The sequence below is a fragment of the Phaethon lepturus genome, unplaced genomic scaffold (assembly GCF_000687285.1).
Source record: "Phaethon lepturus isolate BGI_N335 unplaced genomic scaffold, ASM68728v1 scaffold1495, whole genome shotgun sequence".
Taxonomy (NCBI): Eukaryota; Metazoa; Chordata; class Aves; order Phaethontiformes; family Phaethontidae; genus Phaethon; species Phaethon lepturus.
Window position 1 is genome coordinate 83221 of NW_010538139.1, and position 20970 is coordinate 104190.

The 20970-nt window shown below is 40.0% G+C and overlaps 1 protein-coding gene across 1 annotated transcript in view; it reads left to right on the forward strand.

Annotated features, from left to right (window-relative positions):
- Window positions 1-20970, forward strand: part of LOC104620449 (FERM, RhoGEF and pleckstrin domain-containing protein 1) — a gene marked incomplete at its 5' end in the record, with an annotated part of 41556 nt that overhangs the window by 15245 nt on the left and 5341 nt on the right. The window contains 5 exons of the mRNA XM_010286673.1: window positions 2125-2220; window positions 2734-2897; window positions 4523-4591; window positions 5316-5400; window positions 7555-7795. Coding sequence (XP_010284975.1) covers window positions 2125-2220; window positions 2734-2897; window positions 4523-4591; window positions 5316-5400; window positions 7555-7795 — 655 coding nt within the window. The remainder of the gene's footprint in view (window positions 1-2124; window positions 2221-2733; window positions 2898-4522; window positions 4592-5315; window positions 5401-7554; window positions 7796-20970) is intronic.

The window sequence follows — 20970 nt, forward strand, 5'->3', positions numbered from 1 at the left end:
ATATTCCTTACATTTCTTTCCTCTCCTCTCCCACCCTAGTCAGCCTAGTAAGTTTTCATGAAGCATCATTAGTAAATGTATCAAATTCTTGTTCTGCAGTTCCCCTTAGGTAAATAACAAGCTGAGCTCTTACAGTTGTGAAGGTACAGGTAGTCAGCTGGTGTAAACTGCTTTCACTTCAGATGAACTTATGTCCACTAGCATCCAAAATGCTACTTACCTCACTGTGGGTTAAAAACAATAAGTAAACTGTTCTTTAAAATGTCCATTTTTACAATTGTCAGAAAAGACTATTTGTTTTAACTGTTTGACTTCAGTTAAAATACTAATGTTTCCAACCATATAAAGTACTTTGAGTCTTTTTATAAAGAAAAACAACAGCAACAAACTAACCTAGAAATATGACCAACCCAAATGCTCCAAAATATAAATTTAAAAAAAAAAAAAAGTTTTAAAAAATCATGCTCAACTAAATGTGTTCCTAGTAAAACCGAAAAATTGAAGCATGAGAACACCAGGATGTTGTTAGAAATGCACATAACTCAAATAATTGTATGTTTAGGCCCTTCCCCTGCTCCCCTACAGTATTGTCATTAGCTGAATTAATGAATTGCAAAGCCTTATAAATTAAGATTGTCTTACAGCTGAAAGTATGTGTCTACACAAAACAGCATGGACCTCACTGGGATCCTTATGTAAAAATGCAGCTGCTGGTTGAAGGCCCAAAGCCTGATTTGTAAAGCTCTAAAACTCAGTCATCTCGTCTTGTCCTAATGTATTTGGGACTTTCAAAACAGTTTGTTTTTTTTAATTTTCAGAAAAACTTGGAAATTTTGCTGGTTCAAGCTCCAAGACTGAATGCTGAAAATTAAGTCAGACTCTGACCTGCTGGAGCGTGCCCAGCAGTTTGCCCCTGGCAGTAGGCTGAGGGCTTCCTTCAAGCACTGCACAGGGCAAGAGCCTTAAGTTCATCTTTTTATTTTGGGTATAACTGAGAGAAATTGAAATATGAAGACCTCATTAGAATGACCTCAAGGGAAATAAAGGTTCACTCACAAATGGCATAAGCAGTACTCAGAGAGACTTATTTTAAAGCCTGCCATCTATTTAGAAATTGGTGTCAGTGCTGATGAATATTCCAAGGGAGATTAATTATGTGATTCTTATACAGCAAGTTGCCTTAGCAGACATCATCACACTGTCATTACTCCTACGTCCGTCTGGTGACGGCACCCAAATCGACGTGGGTTTCTGCATTTAGCAATCCTGTAGTAGCTCTCTGAAACTTCTGTGCTGTGGTGTAGGCATATTTGTATTGAAGTCTTTACTGAACAAACTACTGCAATGAATATTTTAAATTAATAACTCCAATACCTTCTAACACAGATTGAGACTTTTGGGGAGTGGGGGCTAATGATGCAGTGGCTGGGGACTGTAGTATTTTGAAGATCATTTCTCTCAGGCTTCCTGTTTGCTTCTGGTTTTTGGTTGCTTTTTTGGGGGAAAAGAATTTTGTGACTCTTCAGAGATAAGTAATTTATTTAGGTTCCTTTTACTTCTGTTGCGCCCTATGAAAGGTCAAAATACAGTATTTTGCACTTCCAATATAAACCTTCAGTTGCTGTTTTTTTCCCCCCAGTTAAGTGATATTTAAAGGGGTGTTTATTTTGACATGTAAACAGACAAAGAAAGAAATCTACCCCATCAAAGTAAGGTGACCCTGTTAGGTGTCTGGATTCCCTGCATTCTCTGTAGCTGGTAGAAAGTGAAGGAGGCGTCTCTGGGAGTTGTCTGAGTCCACTGAAAATCAGAGTCTGCACATTGGACATCATCTGCACAATAGCTGGGCCACCCTGTTTTGTGCAGTGATACAGGGTCAGATACTTTCACATCAACTCAGTATACCTAGTCCTATAAATACACAAGAGTTTAACCATAAATACCTGCCTTCAGTCACAGCACCAGATGCTTATCGTTTGCATTATCAGAGGATGAATGATAAGAGATACCATAATTTCAAGTGAAGTGAATAGATGATTAATTTATGACAAGCTTTCTTTAGTGATTTAGATTTCTCCATTCAGATCTGGAATGGTTAAACTCTGCTGGCTTTGTTCTCTGTAGGGTCACACCAAGATCAATGCCTTCAACTGGGCTAAGGTTCGAAAGCTCAGCTTCAAGAGGAAACGTTTTCTTATCAAACTACGGCCTGATGTGAATGTAAGTCCTTGTCAGGAATTGACAAAAGGTTATTTGGTAAATATCTACTCACAGATCAAATGTATGTTTTTATCACCTCAAGAAGATTATTTTTTAGAATTAATTGCTTATATTGACTCTTTGTACTGCACATATCAACCTGGCATCTCAGGTGAGCAGTCCCAGCAACAGAGATACAAACTGAATGTCACGGAGTCGTCTTCTGGCTGAGACTCTGGTACTGTATCATCAATTCTTTAGGTTATAGCATGTAAACCACCTCTTCTCATTAATGTTAAGACCACTGCTTTATCTCTGTCGTATTTGTCAATGAAAGGAAGTTTGAGCAATAGCTGTGATACTGCCAGGGAAATCAGAGATGTCTTCAAGTGGGAAGGATAGGGCCTGTTAAGCCAGAAAGCCAATGAGTTGGGAAAAAGCTTTTTTTGGTAGCATAGCGGCTGCTTTGTCAGTGCATCTCTGTAATATGTGTTGCTTGCTTGCTTACATTGCAAATGCCATCTCAATTTTCAGAGTTCGTTCCAGGACACGCTGGAATTCCTTATGGCCAGTCGAGATTTTTGCAAGTCTTTCTGGAAGATCTGTGTGGAGCATCATGCCTTTTTCAGGCTTTTTGAGGAACCTAAACCAAAGCCTAAACCTGTTCTTTTTTCTAGAGGTTCATCATTTAGGTTCAGGTAAGACCTGAATTCTTCTTTCCACCTTTGTTGGCTCCCCATTTCAAAATCACGTCCATAATGATCTAGGGTTAAACCTGTTATTTTCAGCTCCTCTTTTTTACATTGTACTTTGCTCCTTTATATTTTCCATTGCTGCTTCTCAGACAGAACATTGAAAAAAACACAGTAGGGAAGAAGCCTGCATTCATTTTGTAGTAGCTGTCGTAAAGTAACTTTCTGGAGGTAAGTATATAGGCTCCAACTGGTTTCACTAGGAAAATCCACCTGTGTCTTAAGTAACGCTAGCTAGCAACTTTTTGGCACTCTCTGGATCCTCTGCTTCTAGGATGGGATCTTTCCCATGTATCTGAGTAGAGATTTGTATTTTTGTTGCATATCCCTGTGGTAAACCCATCTGTATGCAGTTAAAAGCACTGGCATGTCTTTATGCTGAGACCTTTATGTTTGCAAGGGGTTTATGTGAGATGACCACCTATGCTTAAGGCCAAGTCTACCTGCGATATTTTTCGAGCTGTAGAGAGGTTTTTAATAGTTGGGTTATTGTTTTTTTTCTTACACTGACAGAAGCCTCATTGTAGATATCATGTGTGTATGCCAGGGGGGAAATCCTTTTATTCATACAGTTTATTTTGTTTGTGAAGCTGATACAAGCTGAACAGCCAGAAACCCTCTCTGCTGAGATAAACTGTACACTCTAGTGCCTTGCAGAAGAATATAGTGGTTATGGCCATTCTGTCTTCTCACTTTGTTTCCTGCCTGCAAAGTAAATTAATTAAGATGGAAGGACCTGTGTTAGGGTAAACAAGCTATAATTGTTAAGTTTCTGCCTGAGTAAATAGAAGACTTACCTCAACTTACCTCCTGGTTTGGAGAGCAAGTTTTGGCTACATCCTCCACTCACTGTGAGCTATGCTGCGTACATTCACTAACTTCTTCCAGGCCTTGTGATAATAAAGTTAGTATAAAGCCTGTAGTGAATGGGAAGGATTTGGGTCTCTACTGAACATTCTTGAGGTGTGGGTTTCCTTTACTGCTCTCAGTTCCCTTTGGAGTTTACATCTTTGTACAATAGGAAGTGCTGGGCTTTCTCACTGCTTTTTCATGGCCTGTAGCAGAAGGAGAGAGAGATTTCCAGCCTAAATCTCTGCAGAAAATGTACGTATGTTTAGTTGATGTGTTTCATATTAGCAACTGAGAAATGCATTTCAGTGGTTTTCATCTTGGTTCCAGGGCTACTGATATGAGATGAGGCTGGTATTTGACTCTCAAAAAGATTCAGGACTGTTTTGAGGAAAACTTAACACTTGCTTAACTTTCTTATTGTCGTGACTTCCCAGTAATGTAGTACCCTATAAAGGGCACACAACTGAATTTAAGCATCAAAAAGTAGCACTGTAGCAAAAAAAAGAGGTAAGTAACAGGCAAAATGATAAAAATCTGTGTGTATCTGACCAGGTCCCTTTATGACACGAGTTTCTGCTGATAGTGACAATTACTTTTCCGGTTGCTGTGACTTCATATGCAGGCCACATACATGTTTACGATGACCCAGGTGATATATTGTATTAAATGTGGCAAATTCAGTATCTCAGATTGATATTTTAACTGTGGTTTTCTTCTAGTGGTCGGACTCAGAAGCAAGTTCTTGACTATGTTAAAGAAGGAGGGCACAAAAAAGTACAGTTTGAAAGGTGAGAGGAGATAAATGAACTATCCCAATATGTTTTAATCAAAGAAAAGGCATGATTTCCAGTTAGTCTCAGATCTTGGCATCAGTCCAAGTGAAAAATTCCTTTGCTGTTTTGACAGTTTATCATTTGTATAATATCCCCTTGGTCCTGAATGTTTTGGCAGAAGTTGACATAACCTATACTTTACTTAAAATCAGTAGTCTTCAATCGTTTTTTCATCAGTGAGTATCCCACTGTCACAGGTTAACTTCCTCCCGTATTGATCTGCACCCTTTTTGGTGGGGTGTGGTTAATGTATGTGAACACACATATTCACCTGAGAACAAAACTGAAAGTAACAGCAATAGGTATAGCCAACCGCAAGGGAAGGGTCTCTAGGGAAGGCTTACAACTTGCTAGAGCCAGTTCTGTCTGAACTCATCTTGCTTATAGTGAGCTGAAAGTAATGGCCACAAAGACCATGACAGCAGTTCATTGCTTATGACTCATGTTCCGGTGATAGACCATTTTTGCTTCAGGGCCTCTCCCTTTTCTTACTACAGTATGTTTGCTGCACATAGCACATTGAAATTTTACAGAAAGGAGGAATGTTAATCTGTTTTGGAGCAAACTTTTATGAAATCTGCTAGTCCAAGGTTTTGTTTTAAAGGAGGCATGTCTCTTGATTCCTATTTGTAGAAAAAACTGAAATGGCTTCTTACTGTGATTTTCCTTTTATCTCCAGGAAGCACAGCAAGATTCATTCCATCAGGAGTCTTACTGCACAGCCTTCAGAACAGCATACAGAGGTGCCAAAACAAGTCAGTGATGTTGAAACCCTGGATCATGCCTTTTAAACATTTCTTGTTACATTACCCTCCACTAATTGCTGTTTTGAAACCCTAGGAGCATAGTTTTCTGCTAGCTTTCCATTTAACTGGGAGCCCTGGGTGTTACAAGTTTTAGGTACTGCAAGTGGAACATGTTCATTTCCGCTGTGGAACAGTTGCCTCCAGACAACCAGACAAATACAAATAGTGAGCTTGTCTGAGCTGTACGAAGAATTGCAATCCACAGTGTTACTGCTGGGGCCCTAGGTCGTAGCTGGTTATTGCATCTGTGAAAAGTTTAATTCCTTTCCTTCACTGGGGGGGTGGTCTTACTTGCTCATGACAAGGTGTTTTGTTGTATTAACCAGGGAGGAGAAGAATTATTTCCTCAGAAAAATTACAGCTATGGACTTTTAAGCTCTTATCTCTGGTATATACCTAATGTATTTGTCTTACATTAATAGCTGTTATGCATTAGGAGTTTGCAAATTCAGTAGTCCAACAGTGGTGAGGTTGCAGCAGCTACATGTTCCCAGGTCCAGCTAGTAGTAAGGCTGAGCGTGTATTCACAATAGGTACCCACATAAATGCACATATACAATATATATACACATACACACAGAGGTAAACACAGAAAACAGCACTCCCACAAGCACAAACAGTGCCAGTGGCTTCACCCTGTTCCACTCTTTGTCTGATCAAGATGACAGTTCATTAGTGGAAAATACATTTACATATATATGATATGGATCCCTACTGTAACTTGTCTTAGACAGTCTATCCAGCAGCAGGGCCCTGGATCCTTAGGTCTCCCAGTGGCTGGTACCTGGACATACAAGCCCCCAAGGCTCACAGCCCCCAAGGCTCCTGTTGCCAGTACTCAGATCTACACACACACTCTCTCTCACTATGGGTTCCTCCAGTAATTCATCTTAGACACCTGGTCTACCCAGTAACTGAAAGCTGGGTACCCTGGTTCGTAGTTACCTCACACAGAGACACATGCACATCAAAGGTGTCTCCTCAATAGCTAGTCCAGACTTATGCCATCACCAGTAATTAACCCCCAGGCCCCATCGTCTTTCCAGTGTCTGGCCTGACTTACGGCTGCTCCAGTAATGGCTCCCAGCTCTTTTATCCTACTTGCCAGCTAGTCTAGTTTAATGTTTGCTAGCAATTGCACATTGGCCTACCCACCCAATCAATATGCACGTGCTCTTATCTCCTCGGTTGCTGGCATCCCAGGCACACCCAGACCATGGGTTGATGGCTCTACAGCCCCCAGAGGAGCCGGGTTATTGGAGTTGCTCCACCTGCCAGTGTTTCTCTCTGCTCATCTCTGTTTGTGGAGGCAAACCTTTATTAACCTAACCTTACATTAAGTAGAACTTAAATGGCAGAAGCAAGCTACTAGGTTAATATATTTTAAGAAGCTATATGCACCTTCACCTTCCTTGCCTTGCTTCCTTTTGATATTCACAGGCTCTCTCATTCCTGCAAATCTAAGAAATTCAGAGAATTCTGCTATAAATTTAGCCTATTTCCAATACCTTTTAGCATTTTAATATTGCTAAAACAAGCTCAGGTAGATGGAGCATGGCTACTGGGCAGATGCAACATATTTCTGTGTATAGAAAAGCCAGCCCAGGAATTAGTAGTGGGTATGCTCCAGGGATTGAATGTGGGCTGTTCAAAAGCCCACATATGGCTTTTTTAGTGTATAGAGGCTGTGCAAAATTTGTCTTATGCATGTATCTTTTGTCCCCCCAGCTTCTCAGAGTAGTGCGAACAGGTTGACGTTCGTAGTACTGATGAATGCCTTGAATGCATTGAAACACCTCAAATACCCCTTTTTACATATCACCACATTCTGTCTGCCTTCTCCAACCCTTGCTTAGTTTATGTATTTTTCCTCTTCTTAAGGTCAGAGACACACACACCCCCCTCTTTTTTTTTTTTAAACTCATTTTGAAGTTTGGGTTGCCTCTTCCACTTTCAAGAGGCTCCTATGTTGCTGCAAGATGCAGTCGAAAATTCTGGTGCGTAATTACACATAGCCTTTTCCCTCTGGCTCCCTTCCCTCCCAAACCTCTCCCTTCCCACCCCTCCCTCCCCCGTTGTTTCCCCTTTGCCTTCCCTTCTTTATCTTTCCAGAGCTCTAGCTTTGCCTATGGAGATGACAGTGATGCTGCAGCAGTGCAGAGCTCCCGGCAAGGGAAGGAGTTGAAGGCTTCAACAGAAGACACTGGACAGCAGAAGAGCCCTTCCTTGAAGAAGAGCCCGAAGGAAGGCAGAAAGGTGGATGGAGCGGTGGTGTCAACAGTGGAGGAAGAAGAGGAGGCTGCTAAGGACAGGATGCAGCAGAACAGACCTCAGTCACAGCAACCAAGCACAGGTCCAGCTTCCAGGGCTGCTCATGGCAGCAGCACCTCCATTCCTTTCATTGACTGCAGTGATGTAGATAGCGAGTATGATCTCCTCAGAGGACAAATAACCCGGTCATATTCCCAAACAAATGACAATTATGAGGGTGATTTGACCAGTGGTGCCTATATTCACTATAGAGATGAAAATCGCAATAGAACTAGATACAGGGATTCCTCAGCCTCTATAAAGTCTTCCCAGTACCTCTCTGAAGAGTACCTTGATGATAACCCAGCTAATCTCTCATTCTACACTGGGGGAAGCCCCAGGATGCCAAGGCACAGCTCACTAGTTGACGAAATGTTTAGAGGGCCAGGGAGCCGTAGTCCACTGGCCACTCCATTGCCTCCCAGTAGCAAAGGGTCAAGCCCTAACATGAGCCTGAGTAGAACTGGCTCTCAGGGTTATGTCTCAGAAAATGGGCACGACTGCAGGGTGAGGACTGGGGAGGAGGATAGCCATGCCAGTAGCTGCCATGGGTATGGCAGATACTCTCCAGGTTCTCAACGGCCTCATGGACAGAAAATCCCACATCTCTGCAATAAATCAGTTACAGATCCATTTATACTGAGCCAGATATCCCCAACTCCTGGGCAGGAGTATAGATCAGAGAGATATTGTAAAGGTGACGGGGTGGCTAAGTTGTCTTCTGCAGAAGGCCAAATGATGGCCAACGGTATGCCAGCTCGGGCACAGTCAAAGCAGAGCCCAGTTATACACTCGCTGCATACCAGTGGTGTGATGGATCACATGGCTGCAATCCAGATGATGGAGGGCTCCACCAGCAGTGGGACAGAATCTAGCGATTCTGACTCAGAAATCATTAACCCTTTCACTCACCCTCTGGTGTTTGGAAATCCCATTGTGCTGAGTTCCTCTCCCATGCCTAGAAATAAGTACTCCTTTGGAAGCCTTCAGCTTGATGAGGAGGTAGAGGAGGATGTGTCTGTTGGCCTCAGTGATGAAGATGGTGTGCAGGTCTTCAGCTGCTAGGGGCCTGGGCATATGAGACCAGTGGATACCGTGATTGCATCTTCTGGGGCTCATGAAGAGTGGCTAGTAATAATTTCAGTGCATGGGCTATTTCAAATGTTATCATTGTACTGACCAGCCAGAGGCAAGGGATACGAGAAATACAATAATAAGGATAAGTCTCAGTGAAGCTTAACAGTAATGCATCTCCTCTGAAAGGCAGGAGGAGAGGAAAATTACTACTGATTTATGTATCTTTCTAAGACTTCGTACGTTCACCTATTCTTTGTATGAAGTCATATTTTAGGTATATACTATAGCTTCTTTGATACTTGATTAGTTATTTTGACAAAACAAACAAAAATGAAATTAAGTAGGTACGTTGTGCTCTTTTGTATGTCTATTACAATTTTTTTCTCTCCTATATAAGGAGAGCAACTTATGAGTGCCTCAACAGAGTTAGGGAAAAAAAAGTTAAACTTACAGCCAAATGCAGGCAGCTTGATATTTAAGACCAAGACTTGTTGAAATCTTGAAATATGCTGGACAATATTTTCATAGCAAGAATGTGTTTGGTCTACTCATCTTTGTAACCCATTTTATAATCTTAACTGATGAACTGAGGATACAAATTGGGCATGTGTACAAGAACAATGACAGTATTGGCTTTTTCTTCAGTGGGTTCAACTGGCTGATTTGATGAAGGAGGTTTTGAAACTCCAAACTCTTCCTTGGACAAGAAAGAACAAGATGAAAGATATAATTCAAGTGAAAAAAAAAATTAGTTTGAAACAGCTCTAATGAAGAGTGGAATGAATATTACTTGCAAGGCAATCCTTTCTATCCTTTATCAGTGTGGTATGAAGATTAATTGCAAGAGATTTTTTCCCTTATTCTTTCAGTGGAATTATTCACAGAGACATCAAAGTTCTGGTGTGGGTGATTTTTGGTGGGGGGTTTGGAGATGGTGGCTGTTTGATTTTATTTTTTGCTTTGATCATGAAAAATCTTTATCTGTACAGGATCCAATTAGTCTGTCGTAGGCGTATTAGGCGTAATAGTGCCACCTAATAAATTTTTCATCCCCTGACACAGAGACTGATGGGACTAACTGTGGTCCAGGCTGATTGTCTTCTGTACTGTACATAGAGTAGCAAGATTTTGGCACATGTGCAGAAGGACAGAAAGACTGATTCTTTGTAAACTTCCTTTTCACAGACTAAAAGTGTTGAGAATTAAGGCTGTATACTAATAAAACCTGATTCAGATGAAAGGTCTCCTCTATGGAAAGTGTCCTGCAGTTGTTAGATCTGGGAGACAAATACGCTTTTTAACATTGGCCTTAATTTTAACTGTTACGTATTTTTCTTGTGGGAGAAGGGAACTAAATTTGAGAATTTTAAGTGAGGAACAACAGCACTGACTGAACTGCAGGTCACTTGCAGTGATCTGCGTCATGCAGTACATGCATGCAGCAATGATGAATCCACCCACAGAAGTACTGATGAACAAATTACAGGGCTTTATAAATCTAGACAATATAAAATTTTCAAGATCATTTTTACAAAAATAATAAAATATGAAGTGTTTTAAATTTTTCTAATGCCTTGGTCTATGCACATTTTAACAGAGTTAAATCTGAGTGAAGGATATTTAAAAAGATACATACAGTAGTTAGGCATGTCTTGTTATATACTTTTACTTTTTTGCAGTAAAATGTATCTTCATGTAAATATAAGTTTTAACCTGCTCATCCCCTTTAGTGTGTTGGTTTTCTTAAAGATTAGATACCTCATTTTTGAACAGGAATGATTTAAAGCATCTCTTTAGACAGTGATATTTTGGTGACAGGGAATGCTCTTGTTTGTTCTTGTAGTTTAAAGCATGAACCTAGAAACAGTGAGACATAATTAGCGAAAAGCTTGCTTGTATATTATTCTAAAAGAAGGCAGTTTTTGTTTTGGATTTAGAGTAGCTGTAAAATAATTACTTTGAACTTCTCAATATTTAAGATGAAATATAGTTAGTTGAAGCCCATGTTAGCAGATAGTGTGAGCATGGGGAGTTGGGTGCATGTGCCTGTGCAGCAAAAGTACCAGTAGTCATATTATACAGTAAAGTAATAGCAATCTGGACAGATACATTAATTGCTTTGTTAGCCAGTAAAATTAGAGTTCAAGTGATGGATTTTCAACAAAAGGATTTGCAGTCATTTCTCCTACTTCAGAAAAGTGAATAGATTTCATATTATTTGGATTTAAGTGAATATAAAATTTTATAACTACTGTTTACTATTTTGCTTTCTTCTCTCATATGCCTACAAAGATAATGGATTTATAATTCTGCCAGAACAGACTGCAGTTAGCTTAGTTGCTAATGAATTATCTCAACAGCTTTTTTTTTCCTTTTGAATTCCTTTTGAATATTATTCTCAAAAATCAAATATGAGGATTTCTCTTTGACTGTTTTCTATCATCTGGCATTTTTTCAACTTTAAACGTTTAAGTGGTTGTCATTTTAACACATGTGGAATTCTTCCAGTCTGAAGAAATAAAGTTTGTAAATTACATAGGAAATAATTTCATTTAGGATGAACCATTTTGCAGCATTCTTATGCCACTGAAGTTCAGTTTAATATCAGTAGACAAGCATTTAATTAAAAACAGTCTGTGGGCCAAATTCCTCCACCAGACATGTGGTTCATATCTGGGTGCTTGCCAAGAATGGTATGTGAGAGAGCAGTTTTAAATTGATGTTTTTCAGATAGGATCAGGTCCCTCAGAATACATCTGGGAGTTTTGCTGTGGGACAAATACAGAAGGGCCTTGGAGGAAAGAACAGAAACCTTTGGGCAAGACTACAGATGAGATGGGATGGGATGGGGGAATTCTTGTTGTTCTAGTTCACAAAGCACAGAGGGGAAGACGAGTCTGTCAGTTCAAGTTAGTCATTGCAAGCATTGATTAGTCTGTATACCCTGGTCAACAGCAGTGGTCTAAGCATACCTGTGTCTCAAGTCTAACAGAGGTAGCTATTAAAAGATTTGATTCTCCCACCAACTCTTAATAGATTTTGGAATGTGGCTGATGGTACTTCAGATGCAGTGTTCCAATTTTTTTTATTCACAAGAGTTAACTTTTAAATCCCATACTCTTGAAGTGCCCAGATATCCTTAGGCAGTTGCTACAAATGGAAGACCTGAATCCCAGCAAGATCAGGTAGCTGCGTCTACTTCAACTGAGTAGTCCTGAGCCACCTTCCAGAGCACATGGAGGAAGCCTCTTGTTGGGCTGTCCAGATGGCTTGTCACTGTACTGAACCAATTCTAACTCTGTCCACATAGTTGGATGAACATGGAGTCCAGTTGCAAAAGCAGTTTAGGAGTTTGTCCCAAAATAATGTGCAGATGTGGTTAGCAACTTAGTCTATGGATAAAAGGCACGCGGGTTCTTTCTTTGGTACTCCAACTACTTGACCATGTTCAATCATTTGCTAGAGTGAATGAAAAAAATCTTATCAGACAATTTTAAGTTTTTTCTAGCTCACCAGCAGCTCAAACGTACTATGTCCTGTTGGAATCTTCTGGAGTGTTTGCGGTTTTTTTTAATACCTGCCTTTCCTAGAATCTCGTTTTCCTCAATAACCTGGGATATAAAATTTGGGAATAAATTTGGCTAGATGAAGGAAACGTAGATAGTGACAAGTTGATGTAGGAGCTAGGACCTCTGTAGAAAATTGCAGGTATGGAGGTTTGAATAATTGATATCTGGATGGCCTAGACTGTGCTGTTTTCAGTTGAAGTTCATATCCTCTAGCAAATAAATTCCTTGTGCATGACAGAGAAGGGTGTTCTCTGAAGATGATTTGCGCCTAGTGCTGCCATTGTCTCAAATCGCCTGTAGCTCATAGGCCTCCCTAACAGGCACCATCCCATTAAGCATTGTAGTGAACGCTAGATACAAGTTATATCAAAGAAAAACTGGAAGAGAAATTTCTGTAGCTGAAAAACGTCAACATGTAACTGAAAGTTTTAGGTTTGCTGTATTTGTATATTATGTGAGCTGTACAGAGCTGAGATCATTTATAAAGTAGATAGATGAGCATAATGAGAGTTGCATGCTAATAATTTGAAAAGCTATATCTACCAGTTTACCTCAAGATTAAAGGGCATGCAAAATTAGACGGAATTTTCTCAACAGCGTAGCATTGGCAACGCTGAACGTAGTCATTAGAACCCAGCAAAGGGTAAAAAAACAATGGTTTGTGAATTAGTTCACTAAACAGGACTAGTATTATTAGACCAGACTGCTTCAGGACCTGTATTTTCCCCCTTGAATATTTGTAGGGCTGGTTTCTGTTTGCACAGATGTTTGTGGAGCAGCTTTTATTAGTTGAAGCAGCTGTATTCATTCTGAAGCAGTAGCGTTCATGCCAGAAGTTCCTGTCTGGCCTCTCTGTACATGCATTTACTTGGTGGTGACCAGAGAAAATCAAATGCAAAATGGGTTAGACAGATCTAAAACCTCTTTATAGCTCCTCCTTTTCTTCACTAAGAAGCGGAGATGTTTTAAATTCTGTCTTCCTCTGTCCCATGATAAATGAACACATGTGCAGGGTCTCTGTAATCAACTAGAAGCTTCTTCTGGCGGGCTCCAGGGTTGGGAAGACAAACGAAAAGAGAAGAATAAGAAATACTGTTTTTTTAAGATTAGGTACATTTAAGCACACTAAAAATGTGTAGCCTTATTTATTTACTATTCCCTTTGGCATAGTGTGCTTTCCACTCTTTTTCTGAGAATTTAAAGCCCCAGTAGCTTCTTAGGGTACTCAAAGATCAACACTTTTGAACTGATGAAGCAGACCTGATTTTGACTATTGAAAAGCAGTGATTCAGATGTCTTCAGTATGATTTATATGCAATTAGCGTGAATTGTGGCTATTTCTGGAACAGTTCTTCAACCGAAGAAAGGATGTCTGACCTATAAATTGTGTCAAATACCATGTTTGTTTAACTAGTCTCATTTGTCATAATGAGTCATTAGGCTGCTGCCAGAGGTGACTTTAGAATGAAATTTAATTTCTGCAGTTTAACTTCTAATGATGAAAAACAAATTAACAGTCCAGTTTCTTCCTAATTTCCACCCGTGTGTGAAGGAGTTGGGTGTCAGTTACCTTTGTGCACAAGGACCACCAGAGATCCACCTCATTCAGCAGCATGGTTGTTACCAGCTGGGAAGGGCAGTGAGTGTGAACGAAAGAGGTTCTGTGTTCAGGCATGTATAGTGAAGGAAGCCAAGTCCCTTTTAGTCTTCCAATAATGCTCCTCTCTCTGAACGATGTAGTTTCTTAAGGCAGCTTCTGTACATTTTAGCGTATTTCTTTTCTCTTCATTTAGGGGATCAGTCCTCTTCTTCATACCAAATAAGAGAGACCCTAAATATATGAGGGAAATTGAGTCTTCTGGAACAGTTTTTAATATATACACCTTTCTTTTGTTAGCTGCTGTCATACACAAGTGGTAGGAGAACAGTCCTTTTGTCAGAAACCCAACTGCTTGTTGGTGTCTCCTACCTGATGATGATGGTTTTGGGGTTTCTGATTATAAGTGGCTGATGCACATCAGGAGGTCCCAAAGATTAGACTGATGTGTAACTTTTTTCAAATGTGGGTAGCAGCAGACTCTGGTTTCGGTCAAGCTCTATTAGGAAAACTTTTTGCCTGTGCTGTCAGGTTCTGGAAATGAAGGAAATTGAAATCCTAGGAAATGAAAATTAACAAAGTCTTTCCTCTTCTATTTCAGTAATTTCTATAGTTGCTGAAATATGCCTAGACAAGGGCACATATTTACTTATTTGTAAGGGAAATAATTCTTGTGTAACATGCGGATTCTGAACAAAGGCATCTTCTGCGTTCCTCCCTATTTAGGCTGTGTGGTGCCATTGATATTTTAAAATACAGAACTTCTACTTAAAAATCAAAGGCAGCATATGAGTAAAATCCTGGTTTGGGTGACGTGTAGCAGTTCTTTAGAGCATTTTGTCTTCTGTTCTTATCCTGTGGTCTACAAAGTGTGTAGAATAAGCTTGCTTTATGTTGTTATTAAAAGCAGTGAGCACTTTCTTTTAAATGTAGTGAGATCTGGAAAGCCTGTGTGCCTGGCTGAGCTGTGTATTCACAGGCATGTTTTTCACAAGTATGAGTGTAAATAATGTTGGTATTATTACAGTAACGGGGGTAAAGACCTTAGGATCATAAGTGTGCATGGCATGATGGTAAATACTTAGTTTCTCTAGAATGATTAGAGGTTTAAGGTGTTATTTTTATTGATGATTTTTTGTAAATTTTTGGCCCCTGAGAACCATCAAAATCCACAGTTCCTACTGATAAAAATTAGCTCTAAAGCCAGTAATGATCCAGCTGTCACTGATTGAACATGGAAGATTGAAGGAAAATGAATGCTTTCCAATTCAAGAGCTTTCAAGCTTGTTAAAATGAGATCAGGTGCTGTCTTTAAAATGCTGAAAATCCTGTTTTGAGAAGAAAACAGGTTTTTGCCTTTGGTGGTTTACAGCAAGATCAGAGGTAGGTCTCTGTTTAGTTCAGTGAATGGTAGAGCTCATGCCTGTTGCTTTTCCATGAGGCACTTAGAATTATCTTTGATTAGCTGAATCCTTATTTTTTCCCCTTTCCTGCTAAAAAACTTACCTGGACCCACTAACAAAAGTTCATAAGCTTGGCAGTGTTTCACGTATCCAGCCCTTTCCTGATTTCTGTGTGTGCATATGCATAGATTTTTTTAATAAATCTCAATAGTCAAAATTAATTTTAAAAACTGAAAATGCTGGGGACTTCATTCTCATTTTTGTCATTTGTTTAATACCGTTTAAAGAGAAACACTTTTTGTTTCATTGTATGCACTGTTTTGTCAGCATGTACCTCTCTGGGAGAAAAAGCCTTTTCAACGTTCTGTCTATCCTCAAAGCATGGTGTATCTTCTGTTCCTCGCATTGTTTGGAGCACTGTCTCAATGTCCTTTTACTGCAGAAATACCTATTTGTATTGGGAGTACCTAATTCCTCTTATTACAGTGATCCTGTTTCAGAGAGCACTCCTCACCTCAGAATGGGAGAAAAACCCCATCAGCTTGTGAGTCTCAAGTTGAGAAACCACACCATGTTGAGGAGCAGAAGAGTGGAGGGAGGGGGGAAGAAGGTCTGTTTTCCAGGGCACGTGGGCTCCATTGAGCATGATCGGATTGCCCTTCATTTCTTAATGAAGGCTCTACCCAATGATGATCAAGCCCATCTGCCATAGCTCATAAGCAGGATCACTGCAGTCTTGGGGAGATGTCTTGCTGAAATGGACAGTATCTGGCATAAGCTTACATGGGGGCTGAACATTTTCAATTCTGTTGTAGCACTGTGTCGTGTTGGTTTAAAGACAAACAAACAAAAGCAAACCAACCCTAACCCTGGGTACAGCAGGGAATCCTTCTATATGTTGCTCTATTTCTGTCTGGAAAGATCAAGGCTAGACAAAGACTGATGCCCAGTGACCTTGTATTCTTCCCAGGCTGTAATGTTCACTCTTTGTTCTTAAAATGTGGATATACCCTGATGTAGGCCAACAGCAGTTACTGTCTGATTTCACACTCACCACTGTCTAATACTGCAGTATACCAATAAAGCATGGACCTTTACCAACTGGGAGAGGTTGCTGGCTACTAAACCAACACCAAGCTTGATGAGACTATAAGCATGTCAAGCCATTAAACTATGAATGCATGGAATTAATTTTTTTTAATTATTTTTAGTTTTACCTGTACCGAAGGCTTTTGCTCATTCTAACTGGTATTTTGCTGTAAAACTGTCACTGGTTTAATTGTTCTGTCCATTTGCTGGCTGATGCTTTGTCCTAAATATGAGGAAATTGGTTCATTGAAAATGTGCACCATTCTACTAAAGCCCTGCCATGCACTGCCACTCCTGCTATGGGTACACATTTTGAAGCTGTGAAGTCAAAGCAAACCTTGCTCTCTGTCATGTTCCTCTTCAAGACAGGCAGGGCTATTGTTTATGTGTTACATCGAATCTCTTCCTGAGTTGTTTTTTCTTCCCATTCCTCCTCAAATTCCTTGGTACTGCATTCAGGGATGTTTGTACTTAAATTTATAACCACTTTTCAAGATCTTTTAATCCAGTACTCCAGCTTTTTTAATGAGGAAGAAGAGTGCAGCCTGATGAACTGGTCCCCCTTGTGCTTTCATGGAAGTCAGTAGGGGTTTGTTCTTGTGTTGAGGGAGAGCAGAGCAGAATCTCCATCCTGTATCTTGTTTAGCTCAGCAATGTGACTGTACCTGCTTCATAGCTGGGGAGAGAAGGGATGGACACCCTTCTTAAACTCTTCTCCCATCTAAGGTACTCCAGTCATCAGCGAAGTGCATACGAAAACTCCTTCCACTTCATCTGGCACTATCTGTTTTCTCTGACCAAAACTTTTAGGTAGAAGTTAGAGGTATGCAACCACTGTGACTATGGAAGGTTACGCTAGACCTAACTGTGTGGCCACAGCAGCAACAGCTCTGTCAGATACTTTCTTATTAGAGAGCCTTCATAAGTGGTGTGCTCAGTAATGCAAAGGATAAAGTAGCAACAGCTTGGGTTTCATTTACCAGACTGGAGTTTAGAAAACACTCATCTGCTCTTAAAGCAAAGTAAAAGCTTCCCCTGACTGCAGAGCACTCTGTGGAGCAGGCTTAAGAGAGAATAAGCCCTGCAATACTCCAGGTATTGAGAAAAGTGCTTTTCTGGCTCTTAATACATTTTAATTTCTAATAATAAACCTATAAGCATTGAGAGCAGTATAACCCTAAACAGTAGCTAGAGTGAGTACTGTAGCTGTACATGACATTTTCCAACAGAATTTCAGTCACCTTCAGTAATGGTTGACGATTCCTCTTAGTTTCTATAATTGAGTCATTTTCCCTTCTTGGTACTCCACAGAGGAGGAACATAACCAGGAGCATTTTAACACCGCTGTATTCTTCCTTGCTGTTAAAACATAGTGTATAGGGATGGGAACTCTTTCAAGCAGATGCAGAACACTAAATGCCATGAGATTGTTATGCAGCAGTTTGAGGAGGAAAGGAGTAGAGGAGGAGGAGTATCCAGGATACACTGAGTCCCTTTTTTCTTCCTCACAAAGAGCAGAGCCCTCACATGTTATGTTGCAGTCTCTAACTAGGGATTTCAGGTCATCTTACACTGTCTATGTAGTCAACAACGAAAGAGGCAGCAGGCAGTTCAGCTCACCTATGATTTGAGTTGACCTCTGGGAGGGACTTTCTTCATCAGCTGAGAAGTACTGATTTGAGCTGTTTTATCCCTCGTAATGGGCATGTATAGCTCAACCAGCCCGAGTCTCCATAGGTGCCAACCTCAGCACCAGTTCCTAGGGGTTAACATCTGTGCATGACAGGAGCCTAGAGTAAAGCAGATACTGCTGGTGGGATGGATCGTGGCTGGCCAGCCATGTGCAGAGCCCAGCCTGCCCCTCTCTGGCTGGGCACCCGCAGCTTGCCATCACTCCCATGCATTCCCACCAACAAATTGCAGCAAGCAACTATGATGTGTGTTTTGACAAAGGTATCGCTATTAAGTATTTGATTTTAACCACTGGCTTCATTTTACTTAGCACATGGAACATGTACGTTGATGAGGAACGATTTGAGACACGTGTAAAGCAGGAACAATAACCCATAGTTTAATGTCCTGTGGCCGTGTAAAAAACTGCCATTGCTGTTTCATAGGGGTTTTTTTTTCAAATTAGCTTTCAATCAAGGTTTCCTTTTTCTGTCACCTTCCTTACTGCAGTACCTTTCCCCAATGGCTGGAGAGTAAATTAGCTCAGTGGAACTCAGAACCACGCCAGGTATTTTGGCATTGATGGTCTAATTTGTCATACTGTGGTAAAACGCATTCTCATTATTTGCCACTGTCATCAGCCGGTGTTTGCTTCTCTTAAACACCAAGCTCAGAAAAGACTTGAAGCACATGCTTAATTCCTGCCTGCTCCACCAAGGATATAATTTTAGTATGTGTTCAAGCAATCATTAGATAAACATCTTTTGGTACTTGTCTCTTGGTTTGCGTGTATATAGTTAGCTCCTTTATATTTAAAAGATGGCCCAAGTCTGAATCTAAATAAAAATCACTTCAAGTATGAGCACAGACAATTCCACGTTACCAGCCACAAACCTTTTAGGCCTCTTGATGTGCTGTGTGGTACCACTTGATATCTGGCAACTGACATGGTAGTAATTGCCTGTCAATCAATTAATCCTTTAGGGTAAAATGTGAAGAATTTCAGTACCTTGTAAATAAGATTGGTCTTCTCCCTTCTGCTTCTGTTTATGTTCTGCAGTATATAGCTGATGAGTAGAGCCTGTATGAATATACTCTTCTGTGGCAGGAGGTCAGATGAAACACTGAGAAAAGACCATCTGGTTAATGCAGGTTATTTGTTCCTCGCCTCCATGAAAAAGAGAAAGTCACTTCACATCATTGCCGTGACACATGTCCTGATTGATTGGCAATGGGGGAGAGAAGACTTTCCATTTTCATTTCTGCATGACTTGCTGGCTTTCTCACAGCAGAATGAGTTTGTTTCCCATCTTTTCCAGAACAACATCCAATGTGTTGATCTTTATGGCTGTGTTGGTTGTAATTAGGCCCCAGAATGTGTTAGTGTAACAGCATTTTGAGACCTTTTTATAATATAGCCACTTTCTTATACCTAGCTTTAATTTTCACTTGTTCAGCATATTGGCGGATGGAGTCTAACTGAGCTCTTGCTTGTAGGTGATAGTGGTGGTTGGATTTGTTCACTGCTCGTGTCCACATTGATACTAAAAAGGAGGATGTAGCATTTCATTTTTCTGCAAAATAACTTTGAGAATGTCAGTGATGTGTTGGTGTGCAAGTCTTTAATCAATGGGGTGTATACTCAATGCTGTGAGCCACCAGGCACATCTTTTTGTGATACTTTCCATAATACTTCTCCCAGGTCGTGTCTTCCAAGTGTAGGTTAGGAAGTCTTTCTAATTCATTGTCCATTTAATATTTTATAGTTTGAAATACATGAGTAGTACTGATAAAAATTCCAGTACATCAGAAGTTAGATCTAGGTTTATAAATAGGTAGGTAGATATGTCGATATATCTATCTATCACAGATAGGTGCTATTTAACTGCTAGACTATAATGCCTGTGAACTTCTCACAGAGGTGCAAATCATTTATTCGCTGTCGTATGACAGGCATAGTGCCAGAATTTCTTTGTTTCCACATTTGAGGTGATACCACTTTTCTTATGTCTTTTGTAATGTAGAGTTAAGTACTTTTAACCTTACAACCTTGCTATTAATCTGTTTCACTATTTCTCAATGATGAATTCCATTTCTTTGGAAAACACTGTATACAGTCGTGTGGTAGTGTCAATAAAATTGACATTTGTGTAACAAGCTGTGGCATTTTCTCAAACTTTGCTGAACATTGATTTAGTGTGAAACTGTTGGTAAATCCCTTCTTGCTAGCTGTAATAGTACAGACCTTTATTTCAGACAAATACTGCTTTGACTTTGATTTATAGTAGGCTACATAACTGTCATGATTACATAAACTGATAACTGTATTGTTTTTTTCCTTTTCTTTTCAAAGGAATGACATACAAACATGAACTGGTTTGGAATTGAAAAACATTCATGTTCTAGCAATAAATCTCGAGTTCTTCCAGAAAATAAATAGGTTTTACTACTGGCCTAATTATATTTATTGGTGCCTGTGTTTACTGGAGTATCTCAGCTATGTTGTAGCAACAGGAACACTTACCTACCATAATCTAGGGAGGACGTAAACACATGATAGTAAAATGTATTTGACCTTAGTTATATATGGTGATGTATGTGTTTTACATTTTGATCCTAGACAGCCTATTAGCTGTGGTAATCAAGATCTTGTCACAGGTTTTTTTATTAGATTTTAATGTATGATGCCAAAATGGTACAGACTGTAAATATTCTTCCACATAACAGATCCGTCTTCTAAAACAGGTTTTAGATTTTCAGATGTTTGGAGGAGGGGGTAACTGGGAGAACGCTGGGCATTTTTGGCACTCTT